The sequence below is a fragment of the Triticum dicoccoides genome, chromosome 7B, assembly GCF_002162155.2.
Source record: "Triticum dicoccoides isolate Atlit2015 ecotype Zavitan chromosome 7B, WEW_v2.0, whole genome shotgun sequence".
Taxonomy (NCBI): domain Eukaryota; kingdom Viridiplantae; phylum Streptophyta; class Magnoliopsida; order Poales; family Poaceae; genus Triticum; species Triticum dicoccoides.
Genome location: NC_041393.1, coordinates 124,402,587 through 124,428,455, shown reverse-complemented (window position 1 = coordinate 124,428,455; position 25,869 = coordinate 124,402,587). Strand labels below are relative to the sequence as shown.

General features: G+C 44.8%; 2 protein-coding genes across 3 annotated transcripts; one reads left to right on the top strand and one right to left on the bottom strand.

The window, feature by feature from the left end:
* Positions 1–9,073: 9,073 nt before the first annotated feature.
* On the top strand, positions 9,074–22,005 carry LOC119337723 (NLR family CARD domain-containing protein 3-like). Of its 2 annotated transcripts, none has more exons than XM_037609881.1 (17): positions 9,074–9,513; positions 17,037–17,243; positions 17,358–17,416; positions 17,542–17,679; positions 18,047–18,121; positions 18,226–18,309; positions 18,436–18,497; positions 18,630–18,699; positions 19,044–19,119; positions 19,212–19,342; positions 20,388–20,447; positions 20,658–20,732; positions 20,809–20,913; positions 21,000–21,095; positions 21,180–21,260; positions 21,337–21,438; positions 21,515–22,005. In XM_037609881.1, exons 1-17 carry the CDS (start codon positions 9,162–9,164, stop codon positions 21,581–21,583), a joined length of 1,842 nt encoding a protein of 613 aa, XP_037465778.1. In that variant the 5' UTR covers positions 9,074–9,161; the 3' UTR covers positions 21,584–22,005. The 2 variants fall into 2 exon arrangements, with proteins under 2 accessions (XP_037465778.1, XP_037465779.1); XM_037609882.1 differs by having other exon boundaries at positions 9,377–9,513; positions 17,030–17,243.
* A 1,213-nt stretch (positions 22,006–23,218) lies between these two features.
* LOC119340333 (putative xyloglucan endotransglucosylase/hydrolase protein 1) lies at positions 23,219–24,440 on the bottom strand. The gene is made up of 3 exons (XM_037612234.1): positions 24,158–24,440; positions 23,869–24,074; positions 23,219–23,776 (listed from the first exon to the last, which is right to left on the bottom strand). Exons 1-3 carry the CDS (start codon positions 24,425–24,427, stop codon positions 23,380–23,382), a joined length of 873 nt encoding a protein of 290 aa, XP_037468131.1. The 5' UTR covers positions 24,428–24,440; the 3' UTR covers positions 23,219–23,379.
* Positions 24,441–25,869: the final 1,429 nt, after the last annotated feature.

The following is a 25,869-nucleotide window of genomic DNA, read 5'->3' as shown; positions in this document are numbered from 1 at the left end:
GAATCATTAGTTTGAAATCTAGATTATTGACTCTAGTGCAAGTGGGAGACTGAAAGGAAATATTCCCTAGAGACAATAATAAAGTTGTCATTTATATTTCCATATATCATGATAAATGTTTAGTATTCATGCTAGAATTCTATTAACCGGAAACTTAGAACATATGTGAATACATAGACAAAACATAGTGTCCCTAGTATGCCTCTACTTGCCTAGCTCGTTAATCAAAGATGGTTATGTTTCCTAACCATAGACATGTCTTGTCATTTGATGAATGGGATCACATCATTATAGAATGATGTGATGGACAATACCCATCCGTTAGCTTAGCATTATGATTGTTACAGTTTTATTGCTACTGCTTTCTTCATGACTTATCCATGTTCCTCTAACTATGAGATTATGCAACTCCTGAATACCGCAAGAACGCCTTGTGTGCTATCAAACATCACAATGTAACTGGGTGATTATAAAGATACTCTACATGTGTCTCCGATGGTGTTCGTTGGGTTGGCATAGATCGAGATTAGGATTTGTCACTCCGTGTATCGGAGAGGTATCTCTGGGCCCTCTCGGTAATGCTCATCACTATAAGCCTTGCAAGCAATGTGACTAATAAGTTGGTTACAAGATGAAGCATTATGGAATGAGTAAAGATACTTGCCGGTAACGAGATTGAACTAGGTATGATGATACTGAGGATCAAATCTCGGGCAAGTAACATACCGATGACAAAGGGAACAACGTATGTTGCTGTGTCATTTGACCGATAAAGATCTTCGTAGAATATGTAGGAGCCAATATTAGCATCCAGGTTCCTCTATTGGTTATTGATCGGAGATGTGTCTCGATCATGTCTACATAGTTCTCGAACCCGTAGGGTCCGCACGCTTAACGTTCGATGATGATTTGTATTAAGAGTTATGTGTTTTTGATGACCGAAGTTCGTTCGGAGTCCCGGATGAGATCACAAGCATGATGAGGAGTCTCGAAATGGTCGAGACATAAAGATTGATATATTGGAAGGTTATGTTCGGACACCGGAATAGTTTCGGAAAGGTTCGAACATTTTTCGGAGCAGGAGGTTACCGGAATCCCTCAGGGGATTATTGGGCCTTCATGGGCCTTAGTGGAAGAAAGGAGGCAGAGGCCAGGTGGAGGCGCCCCCCCCCCCAGCCCAAACCAAATTGGACTAGGGGTGGGGGCGCGGCCCCCCTTTCCTGCTTCTCCTCCACCTCTTTCCCTCTTCTCCTATTCTGGAAAGGAAAGGGGAATCCTACTAGGACTAGGGAGTCCTGGTAGGACTCCCCACACTTGGCACGCCCCCCTAGGTCGGCCGCCTCCTCCCCTCCTCCTTTATATACGGGGGCAGGAGGGCACCCCAAAGCACATCAGTTATTCTCTTTGTCGTGTGCGGTGCCCCCCTCCACAGTTTACCACCTCGGGCATAGCATCGTAGTGCTTAGGCAAAGCCCTGCACAGATCACATCATCAACACCGTCGCCACACTGTCGTGCTGACTGAACTCTCCCTCGATCCTCTACTGGATCAAGAGTTCGAGGGACGTCATCAAGCTGAACATCTGCTGAACACGGAGGTGTCGTACGTTCGGTTCTTGGATCGGTTGGATCGTGAAGACGTTCGACTACATCAACCGCGTTAACTAATGCTTCCGCTTTCGGTCTACGAGGGTACGTGGACACACTCTCCCCTCTCATTGCTATGCATCTCCTAGATAGATCTTGCATGATCGTAGGATTTTTTTCGAAATTGCATGCTACGTTCCCCGACACGACCCCCCTTTGTTCCTTCTCCGGTTCGGCCTCCTACCTAAAGGGGGGGCACCACCCCTTGTGGGCTGCTGTGCTCCCCTCTTATGGCCCATATCTTCTCCTCGGGGGTTCGGTAACCCCTCCAGTACTCCCATACGTACCTGGTTGTTGGAAATATGCCCTAGAGGCAATAATAAATTAGTTATTATTATTATATTTCCTTGTTCATGATAAATCATTTATTATCCATGCTATAATTATATTGATAGGAAACTCAGATACATGTGTGGGTACATAGACAACACCATGTCCCTAGTAAGCCTCTAGTTGACTAGCTCGTTGATCAATAGATGGTTATGGTTTTCTGACCATGGACATTGGATGTCGTTGATAACGGGATCACATCATTAGGAGAATGATGTGATGGACAAGACCCAATCCTAAGCCTAGCACAAAGATCGTGTAGTTCGTATGCTAAAGCTTTTCTAATGTCAAGTATCATTTCCTTAGACCATGAGATTGTGTAACTCCCAGATACCGTAGGAATGCTTTGGGTGTACCAAACGTCACAACGTAACTGGGTGGCTATAAAGGTGCACTACGGGTATCTCCGAAAGTGTTTGTTGGGTTGGCACGAATCTAGACTGGGATTTGTCACTCCGTGTAACGGAGAGGTATCTCTGGGCCCACTCGGTAGGACATCATCATAATGTGCACAATGTGACCAAGGGGTTGATCACGGGATGATGTGTTACGGAACGAGTAAAGAGACTTGCCGGTAACGAGATTGAACAAGGTATCGGGATACCGACGATCGAATCTCGGGCAAGTACTATACCGCTAGACAAAGGGAATTGAATATGGGATTGATTGAATCCTCGACATTGTGGTTCATCTGATGAGATCATCGTGGAACATGTGGGAGCCAACATGGTTATCCAGATCCCGCTATTGGTTATTGGTCGGAGAGTTGTCTCAGTCATGTCTACGTGTCTCCCGAACCCGTAGGGTCTACACACTTAAGGTTCGATGACGCTAGGGTTATAGGGAATAGATGTATGTGGTTCCCGAATGTTGTTCGGAGTCCCGGATGAGATCCCGGACGTCACAAGGAGTTCCGTAATGGTTCAGAGGTAAAGATTTATATATGGGAAGTCCTGTTTTGGTCACCGGAAAAGTTTCGGGTGCTATCGGTAACGTACCGGGACCACCGGGAGGGTCCCGGGGGTCCACCAAGTGGGGCCACCGGCCCCAGAGGGCAGCATGGGCCAAGTGTGGGAGGGGACCAGCCCTAGGTGGGCTGGTGTGCCCCCCACCAGGGCCCAAGGCGCCTAGGGTTTGGGGAGGGGGCGCCTCCACCTTACTTGGGGGGCAAGTTTTCCCCTCTCCCCCCTTGGCCGCACCCTAGATGGGATCTAGGGGCTGCCGCACCCCTTGGGGTGGGAACCCTAGAGGGGGCGCAGCCCCCTCCCTCTCCCCTATATATAGTTGAGGTCTTTGGGGCTGCCAACACATGAGTTTTCACCTCTCCCTGGCGCAGCCCTACCTCTCTTCCTCGTCTCTCGCAGTGCTTGGCGAAGCCCTGCTGGAGTGCCACGCTCCTCCACCACCACCATGTCGTCGTGCTGCTGCTGGACGGAGTCTTCCCCAACCTCTCCCTCTCTCCTTGCTGGATCAAGGCATGGGAGACGTCACCGGGCTGCATGTGTGTTGAACGCGGAGGTGTCGTCCGTTCGGCACTAGGATCATCGGTGATTTGGATCACGACGGGTACGACTCCATCAACCCCGTTCACTTGAACGCTTCCGCTTAGCGATCTACAAGGGTATGTAGATGCACTCTCCTTCCCCTCGTTGCTAGATTACTCCATAGATTGATCTTGGTGATGCGTAGAATTTTTTTGATTTCTGCTACGTTCCCCAACACCGGTACCTTCCGGAACACTTCTGGTGTCCAAATACTGTCGTCCTATATATTAATCTTTACCTCTCGACCATTTCGAGACTCCTCTTCATGTCCATAGTCTCATCCGGGACTCCGAACACCATTCAGTCACCAAATCACATAACTCATATAATACAATAGTGTCATCGAACGTTAAGCATGCGGACCCTACGGGTTCGAGAACTATGTATACATGACCGAGATACCTCTCCGGTCAATAACCAATAGCGGAACCTGGATGCTCATATTGGATCCTACATATTCTACGAAGATCTTTATCTGTCGAACCATTATGACAACATACGTTATTCCCTTTGTCCATCGGTATGTTACTTGCCCGAGATTCGATCGTCGGTATCTTCATACCTAGTTCAATCTCATTACCGGCAAGTCTCTTTACTTGTTCTGTAATGCATCGTCCTGCAACTAACTCATTAGTCACTTTGCTTGCATTATCGGGAGGGCCCAGAGACACCTCTCCGATACTCGGAGTGACAAATCCTAATCTCGATCTATGCCAACCCAACAAACACCTTCGGAGATACCTGTAGAGCATCTTTATAATCACCCAGTTATGTTGTGACGTTTGATAGAACACAAGGCATTCCTCCGGTATCCGGGAGTTTCATAATCTTATAGTTGAAGGAATATGTATTTGACATAAAGAAAGCAATAGCAATAAAACTGAACGATCATAATGCTAATCTAACAAATGGGTCTTGTCCATCACATCATTCTCCTAATGATGTGATCCCATTTATCAAATGACATCACATGTCCATGGTTAGGAAACTTAACCATCTTTGATCAACGAGCTAGTCTAGTAGAGGCTTACTAGGGACACAGTATTTTGTCTATGTATCCACACATGTATCAAGTTTTCGGTTAATACAATTCTAGCATGAATAATAAACATTTATCATGAAATAAGTAAATGTAAAATCACAACTTTATTATTGCCTCTAGGGCATATTTCCTTCAGTCCCGCCCCTTCGTCTGCCATTCCTCCCACTAGTTTTTTCGTCCCTTTGTCCGTGGGTCCGCCCTACCCTCCCCCACCTATTTTCTCCACCATTGTTTGCTCTTTCGTAAAAGTGGTTGAGTAACCCCCGAGGTGTAAGGTGATGTAACTTAACAATAAGTATTTCCCTCGATTGAGAATCAAGATTTATCAGACCAGTAGAAGATTCTTTTGCAACAACTAATCTTAAGTACCTGCACACTAAAAACAAAACAAACTTGGCCCACATGATTGAAGAAGGTTGTCAAGCTTCTTGTTGTGCTAGTTACAAGGGTAAATGTATGGTATGCTAGAAACTGATAGATAGATAAAATAATAAAAATGGTACAACGAGAAAGCAAAGAAATATCGTAATTGCGGTGATGGAAAATAGACTTGAGGCCATAGCATCACTAGGGGCATCTCTTCGAGAAAGATAGATGTGTTGTGGTGAACGAATTAAAGTTGGCCAATGATTAAATTGCAATATTTGTATTTATGACTATGATCATTCATGGCACAATCTTGTATGGGAAGTACGTCTATGATATCTAGACCGTGAATCCAACTGCATCTACAACTAATACTCCACCCAAAGACCGCTATCCAGCATGCATCTCGAGGTATTAAGTTCATAACAAACATAGCATTACAATAAGCATGGTGACATAATGTACATAGTAAAACTATAATTCAACTACGAGAAAGAAACCATCATTTTATCCACAATACAATACGAGTCATGTCCCTTTCTGTCACTGGGATATAGATCATCACAAGATTGAACCCACTACCATACACAATTCCCTCTGAAGATGTACTCATCAAACTTGGCCTAAGAAGACAAATAGATTGGAGACCATATATGACTACTCAATTATGCAGTAAATAAACCATAATAGATTCGATAAAATTCAATGAAAAATCTGGTAATAAAGTGAAAATTCACCATATTCCAACAAACACAACACCGATTACATCAGATGGATCCTGATCATGTGAGTCAGCTCACAAAAACTTTGTATTGAGGCATAAGAGGGAGAGGATGCCATCTAGCTACTACTATGGACCCCATCTAGCTACTACTATGGACCCGAGGTCCTAAGGAAACTACTCACACATAGACAAGGTGGCAGCAAAGTTGACGAACATGGCTCTAGTGATGGATTCCCCTCCGACGGGGTGCCAGAACAGGCCTTCAGATTGGATCTCCTCGGAACAGGAACTTGCGGCGGCAAAAATCATGAAAAATTGGTTCTGAGGATTTCTGGAACAATGGGAATTTATAAGCGAAAGAACGAGTTAAGCGGTGCAAGGGGCACCAAATGGGTCCACCACATGCCCCTAGTCGCATGGGCTGGCCATATGGAGGCCCTGGTGACCCTCCAGTGCTTTATAAAACCTTTACCTTCCATAAAAAACGTTAAAAATCACCAGGGTATTGGGCGGTCTGGAGATATTGATTTTCTATAAAACCAAAAACTTGCAGAAAACTGCAACTGGCTCTGGGCACCGAATTCATAAGTTAGTATATAAAAATAATATAAATTTCTACAAAAGTATCTAAATGTGGTATTATAATAGCATGAAACAATAAAAAAATTATAGATAACGTTTGAGACGTATCAACATCCCCAAGCTTAATCTTTTCTCGTCATCGAGTAGGTAGATGATAAAAAACCAAGATAATTTTTGAAATTGCATGCTACCTAGCATAGTCTTGATCTAATGACATAAAGTGTTGTGAACTTATGATAAAGGTGACTTATGGCAATTGTCTATAGTTAATAACAAGCCAGTAACATCAAAATATGCAAACAAAATTACTCTTGCTTTTCATGCTTCAATGCCTTCATGTCATACCTATCAACACTCAATGGTATCAAAAAACATGGCCCCAAATGCTCAAGGCTTTATCATAACATGACCTAGAGCCTTGGTCAAGTAATCAATTACATGAATCCCCCATTTTCAAGTACTTAGTACCCACGTGATGCTCAAGACATAAGCTTTGATCTTGGCACTTATATATGAAAAAAGAATAATGATGGTTTTTTTAATAAGTGAAAAAAGAAGAAAGTTTGACACCGACAAGGCTGGTCATTAGGCAATGGAGATGCCTTATGATCGATGTTAGTACAAGGAGTAGGGATTGTCATGCGCCGGATGCACGAGAACTATAATAAGTCTATGGCAACTCTCCAAATGAACTAATATGGTGTACATCCAACTTGCTTGTTCATGAAGACCTAGAGCATTTTGAGAAATCTCATCATTGAAATATACAAGTCCAGTTCTATAACATAAAAATCCTTACTAGTATAGTCATGAAGTTTGTTATTTGTTTGATTTCTTAGCAACCATTTGCTTTTTTTTTATTTAATGATTCATGGTCCGCTGAGGACCGAACGTCCAGTTGGCTATTAATGGTCGTAATAACCAGGGGCCACATACCGGTCGTAATAACCATGGCCACTTGCGGGACATATTAACCATAGGCCACATATGGTCGTGGTAACCATGGGTCACATACTGGCCTTAATAATATCGGGCTGCAAATGAGCCAAAACTCATTATGGTCCACTAAAGGGCTGAATAACCTTGTACATTCGAAAAGGCCCAAAACATAGCATGGGCCACAAACGGGCTAAAAGCACAACAACACGCTAATGGCCCAAACACATAACGGGCCATTAACAGGTTGAAAGTGATCACGTGCTTAATAGAAACAGTAGGAAAAATGAGCCATTAGCAGGACGAAACTCAACACAGGCTAAATACAAACCACAGGAGAAACATGCTTTTAATGGGCTGAATGTTACGGCGGGCTTGAAACGACCCAAAGGTTTCATGGACCTCTAACGGGTTGAATGAAACCACGAGCTAAAAATGTCTCAGTGGCCACAGGTCGCTAGCGGATCGAAAGTTCTTAAGGGCCAAAAATGGGCCCAATAAGACACATGCTCTTAACGAGTCGAAAGATACCATGGGCCGAAAACAACGCAAACAACCATGGGTCGTAATGTGTCAAAAGATTTTACGGGTTCTAGATGGGCCAAAAGCACGATGAGCCGAGGAAGGGTCAAAAGATACAACAGACCACACATGGGACGAAAGACGTCATGAGACACACATGGCCCCAAAGTATCGACGACTGAAATCGTAGTGGATGGCCCACATGCCCCTAATGGGTCGAATTTAGACAGGTCCTAACATATCGTGACCGTAATTGGGCTACTTGCAAACATGATATTAACATGCCTATAAAGGGTCGGCCCGCCAACTTTTGACCAAGTCAAGTGGGCCTTAAGCAGTCCTTTGACTGGGTCGGCCTTTTTAACTAAACAAACTATTGTTAGGCCGTGAGACGATGATACGTTTTCAAGGTATCTATTTTTCAAACACTTTTCCTCTTATTTTGGACTCTAATTTGCATGATTTGAATGAAACTAACCTAGACTGACGCTATTTTCAGAAGAACTACCTTAATGTTGTTTTTGTGCAGAAATAAAAGTTCTCAAAATTGGATGAAAATTTACGAAGAATTAGTTTGAAATTAATAAAAAATATTGGCGAAAAGATCTACTAGAAGGGGGCCACCATAAAGCCACAAGCTCAGGTGGCCCCCCCTACGGTGCCACCTGAGCTTGTGGGCTTCTCGGTGCTCCGTTTACCCTACCTCCAAGTCCATAAACACTGTCTTCCTAAGCTCCGTTTGCCACCATCTCCATTCAACACCGCCACCCCTGGCTTCCAGAGCCCCCACGCTAGCGCAAGGCAACAAATCCTCGCCGCCACCTTCACCAGTAGATGCGCAATAGCTGACGGTCTCCTCGGGTGGTGGCGGAGAGGGAGGGAGAGAGGGGGAAAATGGTGGTGGCGGCTAGGATTGGGTCGCTCCCGTGTCGCACGAAAGGGGCGACACGAGAGCCAGGGGGAGTGGTGTTCTCGTGCCACTTTATTCAACCATTTTTATTTGACTGAAATTCAATTCAATGTTTATATAAAAATGTTCTCTGAGCGAATTTCAGTTGACGATTCTTAGAGAAAGAGGTGAGATGAACGAATTCATTTTGACACAAAAAATTGTAACCATTTTATTCCTCCGAATTTTTGCATACCAAATACAAGCACGGGATCGACCTATTCTAATGGAATGAAATCATGACATTTCATTACGCTTCGTTCCCAAACCAAATATACCCTATTCGAATCACCAAGTGCACAGAAATTTAAACTCTCAAATTTTGAAGAGTTAATTTTAGGAGACAGCACACGGAGTTACTCCTAGGCTCTATCATGTCGTAGTTCAGTAGCGAGACCGGGTAAAATTCGAAACCTGACCCGGCGTAATCCACAACCTTACCCTCTCCTGCCCCAGAAAGAAAAGCTCTCTCCCCTCCCAAAACCCCGTCCACATCTCCGGCGGACACCATCCGCATCCAATGGAGTCCTCCCTCCTCCTCTCCTCCGCCCGCCCCCTCAAGCCCTCCCTCGTCGCGCCCTCCTCCTTCGCCCATCGGCGCTGCGCCTCCTCCGGCCCGAAGCCTCTGTCTCGGCGCCTCCCCTCCCTGCCGCCGCGCGCCCGCCGGTGGAGCGTAGCGCCGCGGGCTGCGCCCGAGGCGTTCGAGGGAATTCACAGCCAGGACAAGCCCCCCGGGGTCGGACGCGGGGGTGCGCGCCGGAGAGCCTACCGCGAGGAGCAAGGGGAGCCCGTATCGCGCCCCTTGGGTGCGGGAGCGGGGGGCATCACTCGCTACATCGTCCCGGCCGGGGCGTTGCTCGCGCTGAGCTTTGGTATAGCCTGACTGTTTCCTCTCTATGCTTTCTCTTCCAATTTCCAACTTATAATAGTAGTTGAACAGTCATCTTATCATCACGAGCAGATGCCCTGTTCCCTGCTCCCTACTGAGCGCATCTCCTACGAAATACTCTGACTGTTGATGCGTAGTGTTCCTTAGAATATGTGCACAGTGTTGACCAGCTGATAGCGTGATTTCCTAGTTACAGTTTTCTCCCGGAAAAGGAGTGAATGCCCCTGACGTATGCATCGATTGATGCACGCAACCATCTTTATTGCAACGTTTTTGATGCTTATACTAGCAAAAACAAAGAAAGAAAGACTCAGAAAGACGACAACCGTGAATGATTACATGATAGTACAACTGATGCATCGCTAATCCTATTACTGGACCGGGTCATTGCTCCCCTATTGGGTCAAAATTTATTGGGTTTAGGGAAACTGCCGGAGTGTTTTTGTTGTCAACTTCCCCTATACATGTTTTTTTTTGGAAATAGGGGAGCTGCTGGAGATGCTCTTAGAGACTAGAGAATCCCACGCCCCCACACACTGCAGTAAGTGCTAAGAAAATAGGCAATTTTTCGACTAATTTAATCCATAAGTAGATAACGAGCATGGCATTGACAGAACTAGGAACATACTGGTACTGATCTAAGCAAGCACGTACTACGCAAATAGTAGACAAATCTATACATGATGCTAGCACTGCTAATATAGAAATTATCAGAAGAGGGATAAACGCGGTATACCCTCCAGTAGGCCATGCAGAAGCCGCAGCCGCGGTGACAGCAGCAGCAGAAGCGTCCTCGGCAGCCTTCTTGTCGGCCTCGGTCTTCTTGGCGGCGGCACGTTCGGCGTCGCTTGACATGGTGATGACGGAGACGGCGCGGACGTAGAGGAAGTAGTGGATCGGAGGCGAGCAGTCGCGTAGTCGCTTCCCAAAAACCTATTCGCCTCTCCCCCGTACAGGAACCAGAGAGACGGAGTTTCGGAGACCTGCTCTCCCGTCAACCGTGTACGTGGTGAACGGGATGGAGTCGCCGGCGGCAGCAGCAGCAGAGGAACGACGTGGGCGTGGAGGCGGAGATGCGTTCTGTTTCGCAGCGGCTAGGGTTGGCAGCGCCCCACATATATATGTGCGGCCGCGCGTGGAGAGACGTGGGCTGAACCCACGTCCAAGTCGGTAGCCTACGATCCGACGTCTCAGATCGTGGCCCTACCTGTCAAAGACTCTCCGTTCCTGACCGACAAAAAGAAGCGCATAGGAGTGAGCTCGGCTCGGCTCAATCCCGCAACCCGCGGCGCGTTGTGACGAGGCGTGGCGTGGCGAGGCGAGCGGAGGAGGAGGAGTGCGCGAGGGCCTCTTCTCTTCTCAAGCTCCAGTAGCATGTAGAAGAGCCACCCTTATAAAACCACTCCAACTTTCCTTCCACTAGCATGGTGGGACTAAACTTCCCACCACCTTGTCATGCCACCTACATGGGCCCTTAGAGATCAAATCTGAAATTGTCATATGGGCTCTAGGCCCATCTCACATTTCAACAATCCCCCACCAGATCTTAGGGGCCCACTTTGTCCTTTGTTCCAAACGCTGTTTTGATATATTAGTGTTTCAGTGAAGACCTGTTAAGGTTGAGCTTCACCTAGAGCAAGTAGCTACACTCCTTCACAACTGAACAATGGACTATGCCTTGAATTGTCAGTTTGGCGTAAAGAAGTTTCACCACATGTCTTACTAGTACTGGGCTGCCGAAGGCTGACCCCTCGGGTGGAGCATATAAGTCACACTCCTGGCCTATTCATGAGCTTACTAGAGATCACCCCAATCTCATAGACTGTGACTAGCAGTCGGGCTCACATAGGTGTGTTCCTCCAAAGATCGCTCTGTAGGATAGCATCTTGCTTATACATATAAGCCTTGGAACACATTAAGACAATAGTCATCCTTCCATACAGTTTTCGAGAGTATTGCATCTCCAACGGAGTGGGTTAGTAAAGTTACTCTCCTCAGTTCACCACTGGCTTGTTTTCCCAGGTCCTACTTCACGGGATCTCCGATCACATAGGTTGGGTTACCACCATGGCAACTCATGTGGGTCTCAGACCCATCTCCCTCGATGCACTATCTATCACTACACGTGATAGCCCTTTCGTAAAGGGATCTGCCAGATTCTTAGCCGTATGGACATAGTCCAGCGCTATCACTCCGGAGTTTCTTAATTTTCTGACAGCTTTTAATCTCATTCTTATGTGTTTGTTGGACTTCGTGTTGTCCTTTGAACTCTTCACCTTGGTGATGACAGTCTGATTATCACAGTTCATAAGGATAGCCGGAACCGGTTTATCAACCAGTGGCAAGTCCATCAAAAGGTCTCGAAGCCATCCTGCTTCAACACCAGAAGTGTCTAATGCTGTTAATTCTGCTTCCATTGTCGATCTCGTTAAGATCGTTTGCTTGCAAGACTTCCAGGAAACAGCGCCACCTCCAAGAGTAAACATATACCCAGTTGTGGCCTTCATCTCATCAGCATCAGAGATCCAATTCGCATCACTATACCCTTCAAGTACCGACGGGTCTCCGGTATAGTGAAGTCCATAGTTCATAGTACCTTTCAGATAGCGCATAACTCTTTCAACAGCATGCCAATGTACATCACCCGGTTTGGAAACAAACCGGCTCAGTTTGCTCACAGCAAACGCGATGTCAGGCCTCGTTGCGCTCGCTAGGTACATCAGTGAACCAATGATTTGAGAGTATCTCAATTGATCTTTAGCCATGCCTTTGGACTTTCGGATCAACACGCTAGGATCATATGGTGTTTGAGATGGTGTGTAGTCCGAATATCCAAAACGACTCAACACCTTCTCAACATAATGGGATTGCAGAAGTGTGATCCCACCCTCATTATCTCTCAGTAGCTTGATGTTCAAGATAACATCAGCCACACCAAGGTCCTTCATCTCAAAGTTCTGAGACAGAGACGATTTGACCTCCTCAATGACTTTGAGGTTTGTTCCGAATATCAGTATGTCATCAACATACAAGCACAATATAACTCCTTCGCCCCCACCATGGCGATAGTATACACATTTGTCAGCCTCATTAACAACGAAACCAACAGATGTCAGAGTTGTATTGAACTTATCATGCCATTGCTTAGGTGCTTGCTTCAGGCCATATAAAGATTTCAACAACTTACACACCTTCCTTTCCTGACCATCTATCACAAAGCCATCTGGCTGTTGCATGTAGATTTCCTCATTTAGCTCTCCATTCAGAAAAGCCGTCTTAACATCCATTTGATGGACGAGAAGACCATGTGAGGCCGCCAACGAGAGTAATACTCGAATGGTGGTCAGTCTAGCCACAGGTGAATAAGTATCGAAGAAATCTTCCTCTTCTTTCTGGTCATAGCCTTTGGCCACAAGCCTGGCCTTGTACTTTTCAATCGTACCATCGGGCCTAAGCTTTTTCTTGAACACCCACTTACATCCCAATGGTTTGCAACCATAGGGACGCTCAGTGATCTCCCATGTCCTGTTAGCCATGATGGAATCCATCTCGCTACGAACCGCATCCTTCCAGTAGTCAGCTTCTGGAGAGGCATACGCTTCTGAGATAGAAGTGGGAGTATCATCCACGAGGTACACGAAGAAATCATCACCAAAGGTCTTTGCAGTCCTTTGTCTCTTGCCCCTACCAAGGGTTTCCTTGTCATCCTCCTCAGGATTTTCATCATGTGTTCGTTCATAATATTCCATAGGAATGGCAGGCTCAGGAGTCTCCTCAGATTCCTGTCTAGAAGTGCTTTGCATATCTCTCATAGAAAAAATATCCTCAAAGAATGTAGCATCCTTAGACTCTATGATTGTACCGACCTTCTGGTCAGGTAACTCAGATTTCACTACTAGAAATCTATAGCCAACGCTGTTCTTAGCGTAGCCCAAATTAACGCAGTCCACAGTCTTGGGTCCAAGCTTACGCTTTTTGGGGATCGGCACGTTGACTTTCGCCAAACAGCCCCAAGTACGCAAGTACGAGAGTGTTGTCCTTCTCTTTGCCCATCTCTCATAGGGAGTGATCTCATTATCCTTTATCGGAACTTTATTCAGGACATGACATGCCGTCAATATAGCCTCCCCCCACCATGCCTTGGATAAACCCGACGTATCTAACATGGCGTTAACCAGATCAGTTAGAGTACGGTTTTTCCGCTCGGCAATCCCGTTTGACTGGGGTGAATAGGGAGGTGTCCTCTCATGAATAATGCCGTGTTCCGCACAGAAAGAATCAAACTCACTCGAGAAGTACTCTCCACCACGATCTGAACGGAATCATTTAATTTTCTTTTCAAGTTGATTCTCAACTTCTGCCTTATAGATTTTAAAGTAGTGTAGAGCCTCATCTTTAGTATTTAACAGATACACATAGCAATATCTAGTGGAATCATCTATCAATGTCATGAAGTATTTCTTTCCACCTTTAGTCAATACACCGTTCATCTCACAAAGATCAGAATGTATGAGTTCTAATGGTGCCAAGTGTCTCTCCTCCGCAGCCTTGTGAGGCTGGCGAGGTTGCTTAGCTTGCACACATGACAGGCACTTAGAACCTTTGGCTAAAGTGAAACTCGGGATTAAATCCAACTTAGCTAGCCGCATCATAACACCGAAACTTATGTGACAAAGACGTGAATGCCAAACCTCAGATTCATTAACACTCGAATGAATATGGTTCACGACTTTATTACAGAAATCTGCGAGGGAAAGGCGGAACATCCCTCCGCTCTCATAACCTTTTCCAACAAATAGTCCATACTTAGTAACAACTAATTTATTAGACTCGAATACCAACTTAAACCCTTCTCTACATAGAAGGGAGCCACTAACGAGGTTCTTCTTGATGGCGGGGACATGCTGCACGTTCTTCAGCTGCACGATCCTTCCCGAAGTAAACTTCAGATCGACTGTGCCAACACCATGAACAGAAGCACTCGTGCCATTCCCCATTAATACGGACCCGTGGCCTGTGACCTGGTAAGAAGAGAACAATGAAATGTCAGCACACACATGAACACCTGCACCTGTATCCACCCACCAATCGGTAGGTTGAAACACTGAAAAAACAGTAAATAAATTACCGTACCCAGATGCACCATTCTCATTGTTGCCCACAATCATGTTGACAGACTTGGAGTCCTGTCCTGACTTCTTAAACTTGTTTGGGCACTTGTTGGCCCAATGTTTAGCCGAACCACAAGTAAAGCAGCCCTCATCCTTCTTGTTCTTTTTGAAGGTCTTCTTACCCTTCTTCTTGAAGTCGGTATTCTGTTGGACACCGTTCTTTCCCTTGAACTTGTGGGAGTTGAAGTTCCTCTGGTTCACCATGTTGGCAACAGAAGTCCCTTCGGCCCCTTTTCCGTGCGAATCCTTTGCCCTCGAATTCTGCTCAACACTCAGATGGCCAATGACATCCTCCACAGAGAATTCACGCCTCTGATGTTTCAGAGTGGTGGCAAAGTTCCTCCAGGAATTGGGGAGCTTAGCGATTATGCAACCCGCGACAAACTTGCCCGGTAACTCGCACTTCAGAAGCTCAAGCTCCTTAACAATGCATATTATCTCATGAGCCTGCTCCAGTATAGGACGGTTCTCAACCATCTTGTAATCGTGGAACTGCTCTATAATATACATCTCGCTCCCTGCATTGGCAGCCCCGAACTTAGATTCGAGCGCCTCCCACAAGTCCTTGGCGACATGCACTTGTAAATATGCGTCGACCAGTTTATCTCCAATCACGCTAAGAACTGCTCTGAGAAACACAGTGGTTGCCTCCCTGAACGCCTTCTCCTGTTCAGGAGCAATCGTTCCCGTGGACACCCCGGTGACCCATAACACGTTCATAGCCGTGAGCCATAGTGGTCTTTGTCTGCCAATGCTTAAAATACGTACCGGTAAACTTATCCGGTTTCAGTGCTGCGGCAAAGCCACTTGCCGAAAAATTCCTACACATAATAGGTTTTTGGATTGCTAAGAAAATAGGCAATTTTTCGACTAATTTAATCCATAAGTAGATAACGAGCATGGCATTGACAGAACTAGGAACATACTGGTACTGATCTAAGCAAGCACGCACTACGCAAATAGTAGACAAATCTACACATGATGCTAGCACTGCTAATACAGAAATTATCAGGAGAGGGATGAACGCGGTATACCCTCCAGTAGGCCATGCAGAAGCCGCTGCCGCGGTGACAGCAGCAGTAGAAGCGTCCTCGGCGGCCTTCTTGTCGGCCTCGGTCTTCTCGGCGGCGGCACGTTCGGCGTCGCTTGACATGGTGATGACGGAGACGGCGCAGACGTAGAGGAAGTAGTGGATCGGAGGCGAGCAGTCGCGTAGTCGCTTCCCAAAAACCTATTCGCCTCTCTACCGTACAAGAACCAGAGAGACGGAGTTTCGGAGACCTGCTCTCCCGTCAACCGTGTACGCGGTGAATGGGATGGAGTCGCCGGCGGCAGCAGGAGCAGAGGAACGACGTGGGCGTGGAGGCGGAGATGCGTTCTGTTTCGCAGCGGCTAGGGTTGGCATATATATGTGCGGCCGCGCGTGGAAAGACGTGGGCTGAACCCACGTCCAAGTCGGTAGCCCACGATCCGACGTCTCAGATCGTGGCCCTACCTGTCAAAGACTCTCCGTTCCTGACCGGCAAAAAGAAGCGCATAGGAGTGAGCTCGGCTCGGCTCAATCCCGCAACCCACGGCGCGGCGCATCGTGGCGAGGCGTGGCGTGGCGAGCGGAGGAGGAGGAGCGTGCGAGGGCCTCTTCTCTTCTAAAGCTCCAATAGCATGTAGAAGAGCCACCCTTATAAACCACTCCAACTTTCCTTCCACTAGCATGGTGGGACTAAACTTCCCACCACCTTGTCATGCCACCTACATGGGCCCTTAGAGATCAAATCTGAAATTGTCATATGGGCTCTAGGCCCATCTCACATTTCAACAGTAAGCACCACACTCGGTTCCTATGTGTGACCACATGAATAACCTGCAAGAAGTTTTTTTTTGTTACAAATAATATCATCACGACAATGCCACATAGCCCAACATAAGGCACACACGCAACCTGGATTTGAGCCTTTAGTTGTCTATTTACCCCAGGTAGCCAATTTCCAAACATATTCAAGATACTAGTTGGCAGAGTTAGGTTGAAGGCCACAAAAATAATCTGCCAGATGAGACGAGCGGAGGGGCAAAAGAGAGAAGATGTTGAATTGTTCCGTCCTGATCGCAACGGCAGTACTTTTTGTTGCCATTCCAGTTGTGCTTGGCCAGATTGTCTTTTATTCAAACTTCGAACTAGCCCTCCACATAGGTACCAAATGGAAGTCTTAATGGGACCTACTACACATGTATGCTGTACGGGATGCAAAGTTCATAATCCGTTCACATGTTGTTGTACATCTTGTTTTTTGAGAGTTGGTATCTGGAACGGCTACTAATTTTCTGTTTCAGAGGACAGTCATTTGGAAGGTGGTTGAGAATTTCCTCCCCCCAAAGAGAAAGGATCAGAATTCTGGAGAACCTACATCTTCTGGGGTCACGTGGTCCTTTGCTGCCGGCTCCAATTTGTCAACATCTACAAGCACTAAAGCTCAAAAGGAGTCGAAGAAAAATCTAAACAAGTTTTATAAGGAACTTCGTACACTGAAAACCGTTAACATGGCAGGTATTTCAAAGAACTGAAGTTAGAACATTTTGCTAGCAAATGCGAGCTAAAGCTCTTGTAAGGCAACCAGTGTGCTATAATACCTTTCTCTTTAATAGTCCAGTTGTTTGGCAGGCCGTCAATTCGGGGATGAGGGACTATTCTTTCTTGCAGAAAGCTTAGCCTATAACAAGGTTAGATATCTAATGTAGTGATTGAATCTTAGCCTATAACAGGGTTAGATATGTAATGTAGCAGACATAGCACTTTCAGATTTCCTAATATCTTTGTAAACATTTGTTGTTTTCTTTGTTCCCAGAGTGCTGAAGAGGTGGACTTTTCGGGTAATGCAATAACAGCTGCGGGAATAGAAGCTTTCGATGGCATTCTCCAGATAAACACAGCTTTGAAGACTCTCAATTTATCTGGAAATATCATTGGAGATGAAGGAGCTAAGGTCTTCTCAACTTTATCATCCCTGCCTTCCATTTTGTTCTGTAGTTTGCCTGATGTATACCATGCAAATCATATATTATGTTCTGATTTTGTGCTCTGAAATTGTAGAGTAAATAGCTTTGCAATTACTTTGACTTTGTTTTTCCTGGCTGGCCAGTGTTGCATGATATTCTGTCATCTGATTTGCATTATGATTGTTCGCATCCATGCCTATTTGGAGGTTTTCACCTACATGCTAGTTTCAAATATTTGTCTGATTTCATTAGCAGCAAACTTGACTTTGGCATGCAATTTTTTAAGAAACGCAGAACAGTAATTGAGTATATTTGCATAAATTCCCACTGAATGTAACACACGAATGCTTACAGTGTCTTTCAGATATATTGATAGAAAACGTAGGTATTCAGAAGCTCTTCCTGAACAGTACAAATATCGGAGATGAGGTTCTCTCTCTCTCTCTCTCTCTCTGCATTTGTGTGTGTGTGTGTGTGTGTGTGTGTGTGTGTTTACCTCTTGTAATGATGTAATATGCAATTTCTTTTTTCAGGGGGCAAAAGCAATTTCAGATCTGCTGAAAAAGAACAAAACAATACGTATTGTACAGCTTAGCAACAATACAATAGAATACAGTGTATGTATAAATATCTACTGAAGCAAAAACATTCACTTCAATCACAAAAGGAGAAAGGGCTTACTATATGATTGCATCCTTGAAGAATTATGATAGCATCTCTTTTTTTTGGTTATCTTGGAACAGGGTTTTGCAAGTATTGCAGATGCACTTCTTGAGAATAATACGCTACGGAGTTTGTATCTCAAGTTAGTCGCTCACAAACCTAGTGCCTTTACCCGTGATGCTACAACGAATATGCATATCAAGCTGTGAATAGTTGACATTGTGTTTGAATCGATCTTACTAACTAATTGTACACTCTATCTGATGTATTCTAGTGGCAACTATGGTGGTCCTCTCGGTGCATCCAGCCTAGCAAAAGGAGTTGTAGGGAACAAATCTCTCAGGGTACTATTCGATATATCTGATTACGTACTTCCACATTGTTCGGTTATGGGTTGTTTTGTTTTCAAAAGATATGCATGTAAAACCAGGTTAAATAACATACAATAGCAGAATTTTGATTCAGCAATCTGGAAACTTGTTGTGTATCTGGCACTATACTAACTTGTTTTTGAATTTGAAGTCATGCTGGTACTTGTCATGAGGTGATAACCACAGAACTCTTTTCCTACCATATATGACCAAAGATCTTTAGAACCTTAGGTTGAATTGTGAAATTAGTTTTTGTTCCTGTGAGTTTTTGTTGTTTGTCCATTTTCTCTCATGTTGATTGACCTTAAATTTGTTAGGAACTTCATTTACATGGTAATGGATTTGGGAACGAGGGATTACGGGTGTTGATGTCTGCATTATCTGCTCACAAAGGTGTCTCTGTTGGCTATCCACATTGACTAGCTTGTATTTGGTTGATTGGTTGTAAAAGTTCATAATTCATTGCCTGTTTGGCTGAGTTACAGGGAAGATAACAGTCTTGGATATCGGTAACAACAACATTACATCAGAAGGTTCTCTCTATGTAGCTGAGTTCATCAAAGTGACAAAGTCTCTACGGTGGCTCAGCCTTTACATGGATGATGTTGGTGACGAGGTAGTATTGTTGTTACTGTTTACCCTCGTTTGTTAAAAGTATTGTGGTGTGTACATATAATAGGACTGCTTTAGAACTTTTGGCTGTCAGCTTCATTTTTTCTGGAACATGTGGAGCTATACCTTTTTCATGTAACTGTGATCCTTTTCAGAAACTTAAAATATGCATATTCCTATGGTTGTTCTTCCTCTCCTTGATCTGAAAAACCGAGTCTAAGTTAGCTGGCATATAGTGTATCTACTACCCTGCCTTGTACTGAGAGGCTTGCTTAGGAGAGATTGATGAATCTAGGAAGGAATAAGTTGATTTCTCATTGTTTGCCTAGAAAGACATAAGACCTAGCTTTATAGCCACGGATGGGTACAGATTGTAAATAGCAAACTCAATCTCTAACTGATAACTATCTAATCTATCCGTATACTTGTTGATAACCTTTCTGTAACTAATTGATAGGCACATGAGTTGTCTCTCCGAGCAGTGCGCCAGTTGTAGGCCCAAGGCCCACATTCTCCACCCATGACATGCCCATTTTTTCCTTCTGTGAATTGTCGACTAGAAAATGTACTGTATCATGAAATCTCAAGACGTACACCCCTTTACTCATTTGGCAGCACGCTGGGTTTGCAAAAATGTGGCCCAGCCCATCGCCTCACATGGCCTGTCTCCTGTATCAAGTAATAAAGGCACCATGACTTCACTGTGGTTGTGCATCCGTGTGATATCACCTTGGCTGAACTGATGTGAAATTGTGAACATTATTATTGGTACTTTATTTGACATGGACTTTGGAGATGTAATTGCTTGGAACTCTGGACTTGTTTATGTTTGAACTTGTGCTTTATTTATGTTAGTGTCTTTCACATGATCGTTGTAGTGCTGGAAGCTAGCAAGTCATTGTTCTGTCATCTTGTTGCTTATTCATTGTTTATTAGCTAATACTCTCACTCTCACTGCATTGAATAGATAATGACAAATACATGATACCTTAGCATTATATTTGCAATTAAACTGGCTTTTAATGTAGATTAACATGATTTTTTTTCAGGGAGCTGAAAAGGTGGCGGATGCTCTGAAGCAGAACAAAACAATTTCTACTATGGACTTTGTGAGTATTATTTGTATTGTTTTTGACCATTGACATGAAGAATGTCAAATACTTAATTTTACATTATTACCACACATTCCAAAAAAGAAGTCATATTACCACATAATCTCAGATAAGGTTTCATGTTGCTCTGTGCTACTTCAGAAACTATTAGTTTCCCTGAAGTTTTTGTCATTAGCACAAGAGCTCTGAAGTTCCTTTACATTTCAGGGTGGTAATAACATTCACTCTAGAGGGGTAACTGCAATAGCTGAAACTTTGAAGGAGAATGAAGTGCTGACAACAGTAAGTAAACATATCATCCAAACCATTTTATTGGATGAAGTAAGGCACTTCCACTGATTGAGAATGTTACCTATAGCTGGAGTTGAGTTATAATCCAATTGGATCAGAGGGGGTAAAGGCTTTGTGTGATGTTCTCAAGTTCAACGGGAAACTCCAAACCCTTAAGCTTGGTTGGTGCCAGGTAACCATCAGAACTTAATTGAAGCGTAGATGCAGATTTAAGTATTTTTTAATCTTGCGTCTTCAGCCGAGTTATATATCCTGCAGATAGGTGTGTCAGGTGCAGAGTTCATTGCTGATTGTTTGAAGTATAACACAACATTGTCGACATTGGATTTGCGGGCAAATGGACTTGGAGATGATGTATGTGTAATCTTTGGTACATGTTCGTTAAACTTGCATGTGCTATATGATCCATCCTTTTTGACTCTTTTCATATTCCTGAAGGGTGCTATCTGCTTGGCAAGAAGTTTGAAGATAATCAATGAATCCTTGAAATCACTTGACCTTGGATTTAATGAGATTAGAGTAAGAAATACAGTTTTCAAGGTGTCAGCTATTGGCATATCTCCACTATGCTCAACATCCTTTATACTTGTGACAGGATGATGGAGCATTTGCATTGGCACAAGCACTCAAGGCCAATGAAGATCTTGCGGTCACATCATTAATGCTCGCTAACAACTTCTTTGGTAAATTTGGACAGGTTAGTTTCCTTACCAGTTAGTTCGTTTATGGGGCACATTTAAAGTTAGGTTGGCGATTTATTTGAGTCAATACAGGTTGCTCTGACCGAGGCACGAGATCATGTATACGAGATGAGTGGAAAGGAAATAGACATTTATTATTAGTACAATTGGTTTCTCATTGCACTGTAGCTGCTATCCGATGGTTCAGCTTGTCGGTGGAAGGCGTGCTTTCTGCACAGTTGACTGTGTAATTGAGGCTTTTGGGCATTACTCGAGTAGATCAAAGGAAATGGGGGAAGAGCATGGTTTATGCTTTGCTATACAAATTTTGGTAAACTACTTGACAGTAGTTTAATCATTCAGCTGTATATATGCAAATTTTCAGAAGCACTTGCCATTCTTATTGGTTGTAATGGACCATATCCTTCATTTCAGATATGGATTTGGCTAATTAGTGACGACTTTTGCCAGCTCTTTTTCTTTAGTCTGGTTGTCATTTGTCGTACATATGTAACTTATTTATTTTTGAATCATACGATCACTTACATACTAAGTAGAGTCATTTTCAAGCCTGATGATTTTCATATGGGGTCATCTGGGAAAAGACATTTCTGCTCTTGTAAGTGTATACACCCATTCTCTAGACCATTCCGTGTTGCATTTACATTCAACCCCACAATTTCCACCGCATGATCATGCAAAGTTTCATGTGGTACATTTCAAATTTACATTATCATCCATGCTGAATGGGATTCACTGAGCTCATCTGCTGTTATGTTGTGATGGAAACTATAATAACCTGGCACTTTGTGTTGGGCATTCCCTGGATTTATGCATTTTTTCTGTTAGGGTTGGGTAGATAAAGGATGAGGCAATATCACTTCTTGGACACTTCACTTGCAGTGACACTAACTTTTTATTACTGTTTCAGTTTTATAGGAGATATGGAGTAAAATGGCATTTTTGCTCTTGGAACCGAACTAGGATCACTGTTGGTTGTGGATGTAAAACTAATTTTGTTTTAGAACAGCGAACAGGGTATCGTTTTTTTCCATGGGGACAAACTAAGCACATAGGTCATTGCCCTTGAGAGGATATATCTGTTGCTTCCACATACGTTTTTTCCATGCTACCTAAGAACAGATGCAAAATCTAAAAGTTCTTTATTTTTTGGACAACCTTGATACGTGATGCATCTGCCATGGCACACAAATTCAAGACCAGTTTTTATTCACAGCTCGGTGCAAAAAGAATAGGTAAATCCAACTGTGGATAGTACATAGGGGGGCTTTAGATAATTTGATTTGAATAGTATATGTTCTGTACTATTCACATTTTTTTTCGTGGGGGTACTATTCACATTCTGATTTTTCATTTTTCTTGTTTCTTGATCGATCAAGTTTTGAAATGAAATGTTGGACAATGGTAGACTTTTTTTTTGGGGTGAGAGATGGGCACTGATAGATGCATCCAACATTTTTGTCAAACGTACTCAGATTTTTCTTGTAACTTTACTGGTTGTAGTTTTACATGTAAGTGGATGGAAGCATCGTCGGAAGAGGAGTGATCACTGTGAGCAAGATGAACTCTGACGACTTCTATGGATACCATCCAGAGTGGATCGTGCGTTTTTTTTTTAAGTTTTGGGAAGTGCGTTTTTTTTCCAGAAGAGAGTGAGCCGTACGTATAGAAGTGTTGAAATTATTTGGGCTAGGCCCATTAACAACTCGAATGGGGACTAGCCCACCACCCATGGGTTTTCTCAGAGTAAATCATTGTTTTTTTGCAAAGGAAAAGTAAATCATAAATAAGTTGGATAAAAAGAATTAGAAGAGACGATCCCACATGTTATGATGCAAATATTATTCGAGACTGCATATTGGCTGAGGACCTCCCTTTAATCATGCATAGCCATCTTAACTAGAAATCGATCTGATCCAATCCAAGCTAGCAGTAGGCTAAGTAGTGTAGCTGCACTCAACCGGCACCTTGCCGTTCTGGAACCGATCCTTGTCGGCGCAGTAGTCGTAGTTCATGTACGTCCTCCGGACGTGCTCGTAGGCCGCCTGCTCCCGGACGGACAGCCGCCTGTGCCTGCGGGCGTTCCACCAGAGGTCCGTCGAGTCGCACGGCGTGGAGCTGGTGTTGGCGCAGGCGTCCACGTCGAAGCCCTGGAACCCCGCGGCGAAGGGCGCGCGGCCCCAGTCGATCTTGATCCTGCCGCCGTCCGTCGCCCAGTCGGAGCCGTCCCACAGGCTCGCCCGCACGCCCATCTGCTTCGCCGGGAACTCGTACTCCGGCACCTGCCACGTCAGGTTCCTCAGCACCCGTATCGGCACATCGTCCACCAATATCCTGTGAATATATTGCACGTGACCTCTTCAGATTTCAATGCAAGTTTGAGAAAACGCATGTGCTTATTTTCTTGGAAATGGAGGCACACGTACACGAGCTGGTACGGGTTCCAGAGTATCTTGTACTCGTGGAAGTCGGCTGCCGGGTCGAACCACAGGTTGAGCCTCTGCTCCCTGTCGCCGTCGCCGTTGACGAAGACGTTGGTCTGCAGGGTGATGTTCTCGCCGTCCACGTTGCCCAGGAACTCGAAGTCCACCTCGTCGCGGTCACTGCCATCATAAGGTGCTTCCGACGCCAGCTGCATATGCATCCATGCAACATAAAATCATAGCTATAGCTCTGCCGCCATGAGCAGCAAGCACGGATGTATCAGCGACTCACATAGAAGGCTGTGATGACTCCGGCCGTGTACCCCCCGGGCACCTTGATCCTCATGTGGAAGAACCCCGACCCGTACGTCGACCTGGAGCGGAACCCTGCGCCGGAGGTTCTGTCCATGGTGAGACGGGTCTCTGTGCCCTGGTCGACGAGGTGGTAGCCGTCTGCGCCCCACGAGGGCACGTAGTTGTCGTCGAACACCGTCGCCGTGGCCAAGGACGGGAGGAGGACGATCAGGAGGAGGGGCCATGGCTGCCGCACGCTGGAAGCCATTGCTACCTAGCTTAGCCACGAGATGTGTGTGCGCTTGCTCTTGGTTTATACTTGGCCATGTAATGTGGAGGTGTGTACTGCGTGTCTAGTGTGCACGTTAGATCGATTCGGCAGGTCCGTCGGCGGGCCTTCTCGACCACGCAAAACCGATCAGTCCGGCCACGCAATTCTGCATCCATGCACGCGCTGGCCGTTGCCGTATATGTATGGTGTCGTCGTCATCGTGGTGATGTCTTGTTTCCAGTTTGGGTCTTTGCTTGATGATCACAATTCACAAACACTAGCCAGCCTCATGGTTCTTAGTAGCACTGGTGCACGCGTGTGTTGGTTTGCTGATTCAGACGTGTACATCCTCGGTCTTTGATTAGGGCATTTTCATAGCCATGTGGCTTAGGGCTTAGACGCTTAGTTGTCTTGTAAATGTTGTTAACATCGTGTAGGGACAACATAAAAACACTCTCAATGATCCAAAGTCATGAGCAGTAGTACATAGTACTACTCCCTCTGTCCCAAAATAAGTTGAGTCACTTATTTTGAGACGGAGGAAGTATATTCGTTACTAATTTGCTTATAATTTTTTCCATTTTGCCCCTTATTATTACTTTAGGTGATCGAGCGATTCTGCGCTAGTTTCGGATTATGCCGTTTTTTGAACTGATCTGGTTCACTGTACGTCATTTGTGTCATATCTTTCCATACATAAATCATCAATGTTTGTAGGTAAGACAACCAAGAGTATGTGTAGTGTCGTCACCTGCTATTTTAGCTGTGCGCTGCATGAAAGACATCTCATTGTTCTCTGCCTCTTTTTGTCACTCATAATCGTGAACATTGGTCTTGTCCTGCAAGGTTCGGTGCTCAATTGGCTTGTGTCTTTCATTACTGGAAACAATGGACAAATAATTGTAGCCAATTCAGAGACGTGACAACAGCACAGACCGGCCTTAGAATTGCCTGGTCACCAGATTCGCTTCCCACTTATGTAGGCACAGTCAAGGCCACGCCAAGTTTATGATGTCACCAACCAAACATGAGCAGCGGGTTGCTGGACGGTGCCTGGCTGTTTTGCTCTCAAGAGTTGTGCTTGTTGAAGAATTTGTTACCGTCAGCACTCGATATATGTATGTGGGACTGCATTGTAATGACAAATGTGTGCACAGAGATAAACTAACAAGCATAATTGTCATGTGTGATGCAAGGAAAGCAAAATTCAAACAATATCATTTTTTTTTGCAGGTAACACACACAATATCTTCTTGTTCTGGCAAAGTTGTAACTGAACTACCAACATATCTTATATTGCGAACCAACCTGTGGTTGGATTGTTAGAAGGACAGTGGTATCCCCATCTTACTAGGGTTCAAGTCCCGGTGCACGCATTTATTCTGAATTTATTTTAGGATTTCCGGCGATGCGCCTTCAGTAGAAGAAGACGTTCCCGT

Bases quoted from the DNA above. Each gene is read 5' to 3' on its own strand.
- LOC119337723 (XM_037609881.1), top strand. From the start codon at position 9,162: ATGGAGTCCTCCCTCCTCCTCTCCTCCGCCCGCCCCCTCAAGCCCTCC. The intron at 9,514-17,036 runs GTATAGCCTGAC...TTCAGAGGACAG, and splicing joins GTTGCTCGCGCTGAGCTTTG to TCATTTGGAAGGTGGTTGAG. The intron at 20,733-20,808 runs GTAAGTAAACAT...TGTTACCTATAG, and splicing joins AGAATGAAGTGCTGACAACA to CTGGAGTTGAGTTATAATCC.
- LOC119340333 (XM_037612234.1), bottom strand. From the start codon at position 24,427: ATGGCTTCCAGCGTGCGGCAGCCATGGCCCCTCCTCCTGATCGTCCTC. The intron at 24,075-24,157 runs GTGAGTCGCTGA...ATGCATATGCAG, and splicing joins GAGTCATCACAGCCTTCTAT to CTGGCGTCGGAAGCACCTTA. The intron at 23,777-23,868 runs GTACGTGTGCCT...ATATATTCACAG, and splicing joins TGGAACCCGTACCAGCTCGT to GATATTGGTGGACGATGTGC.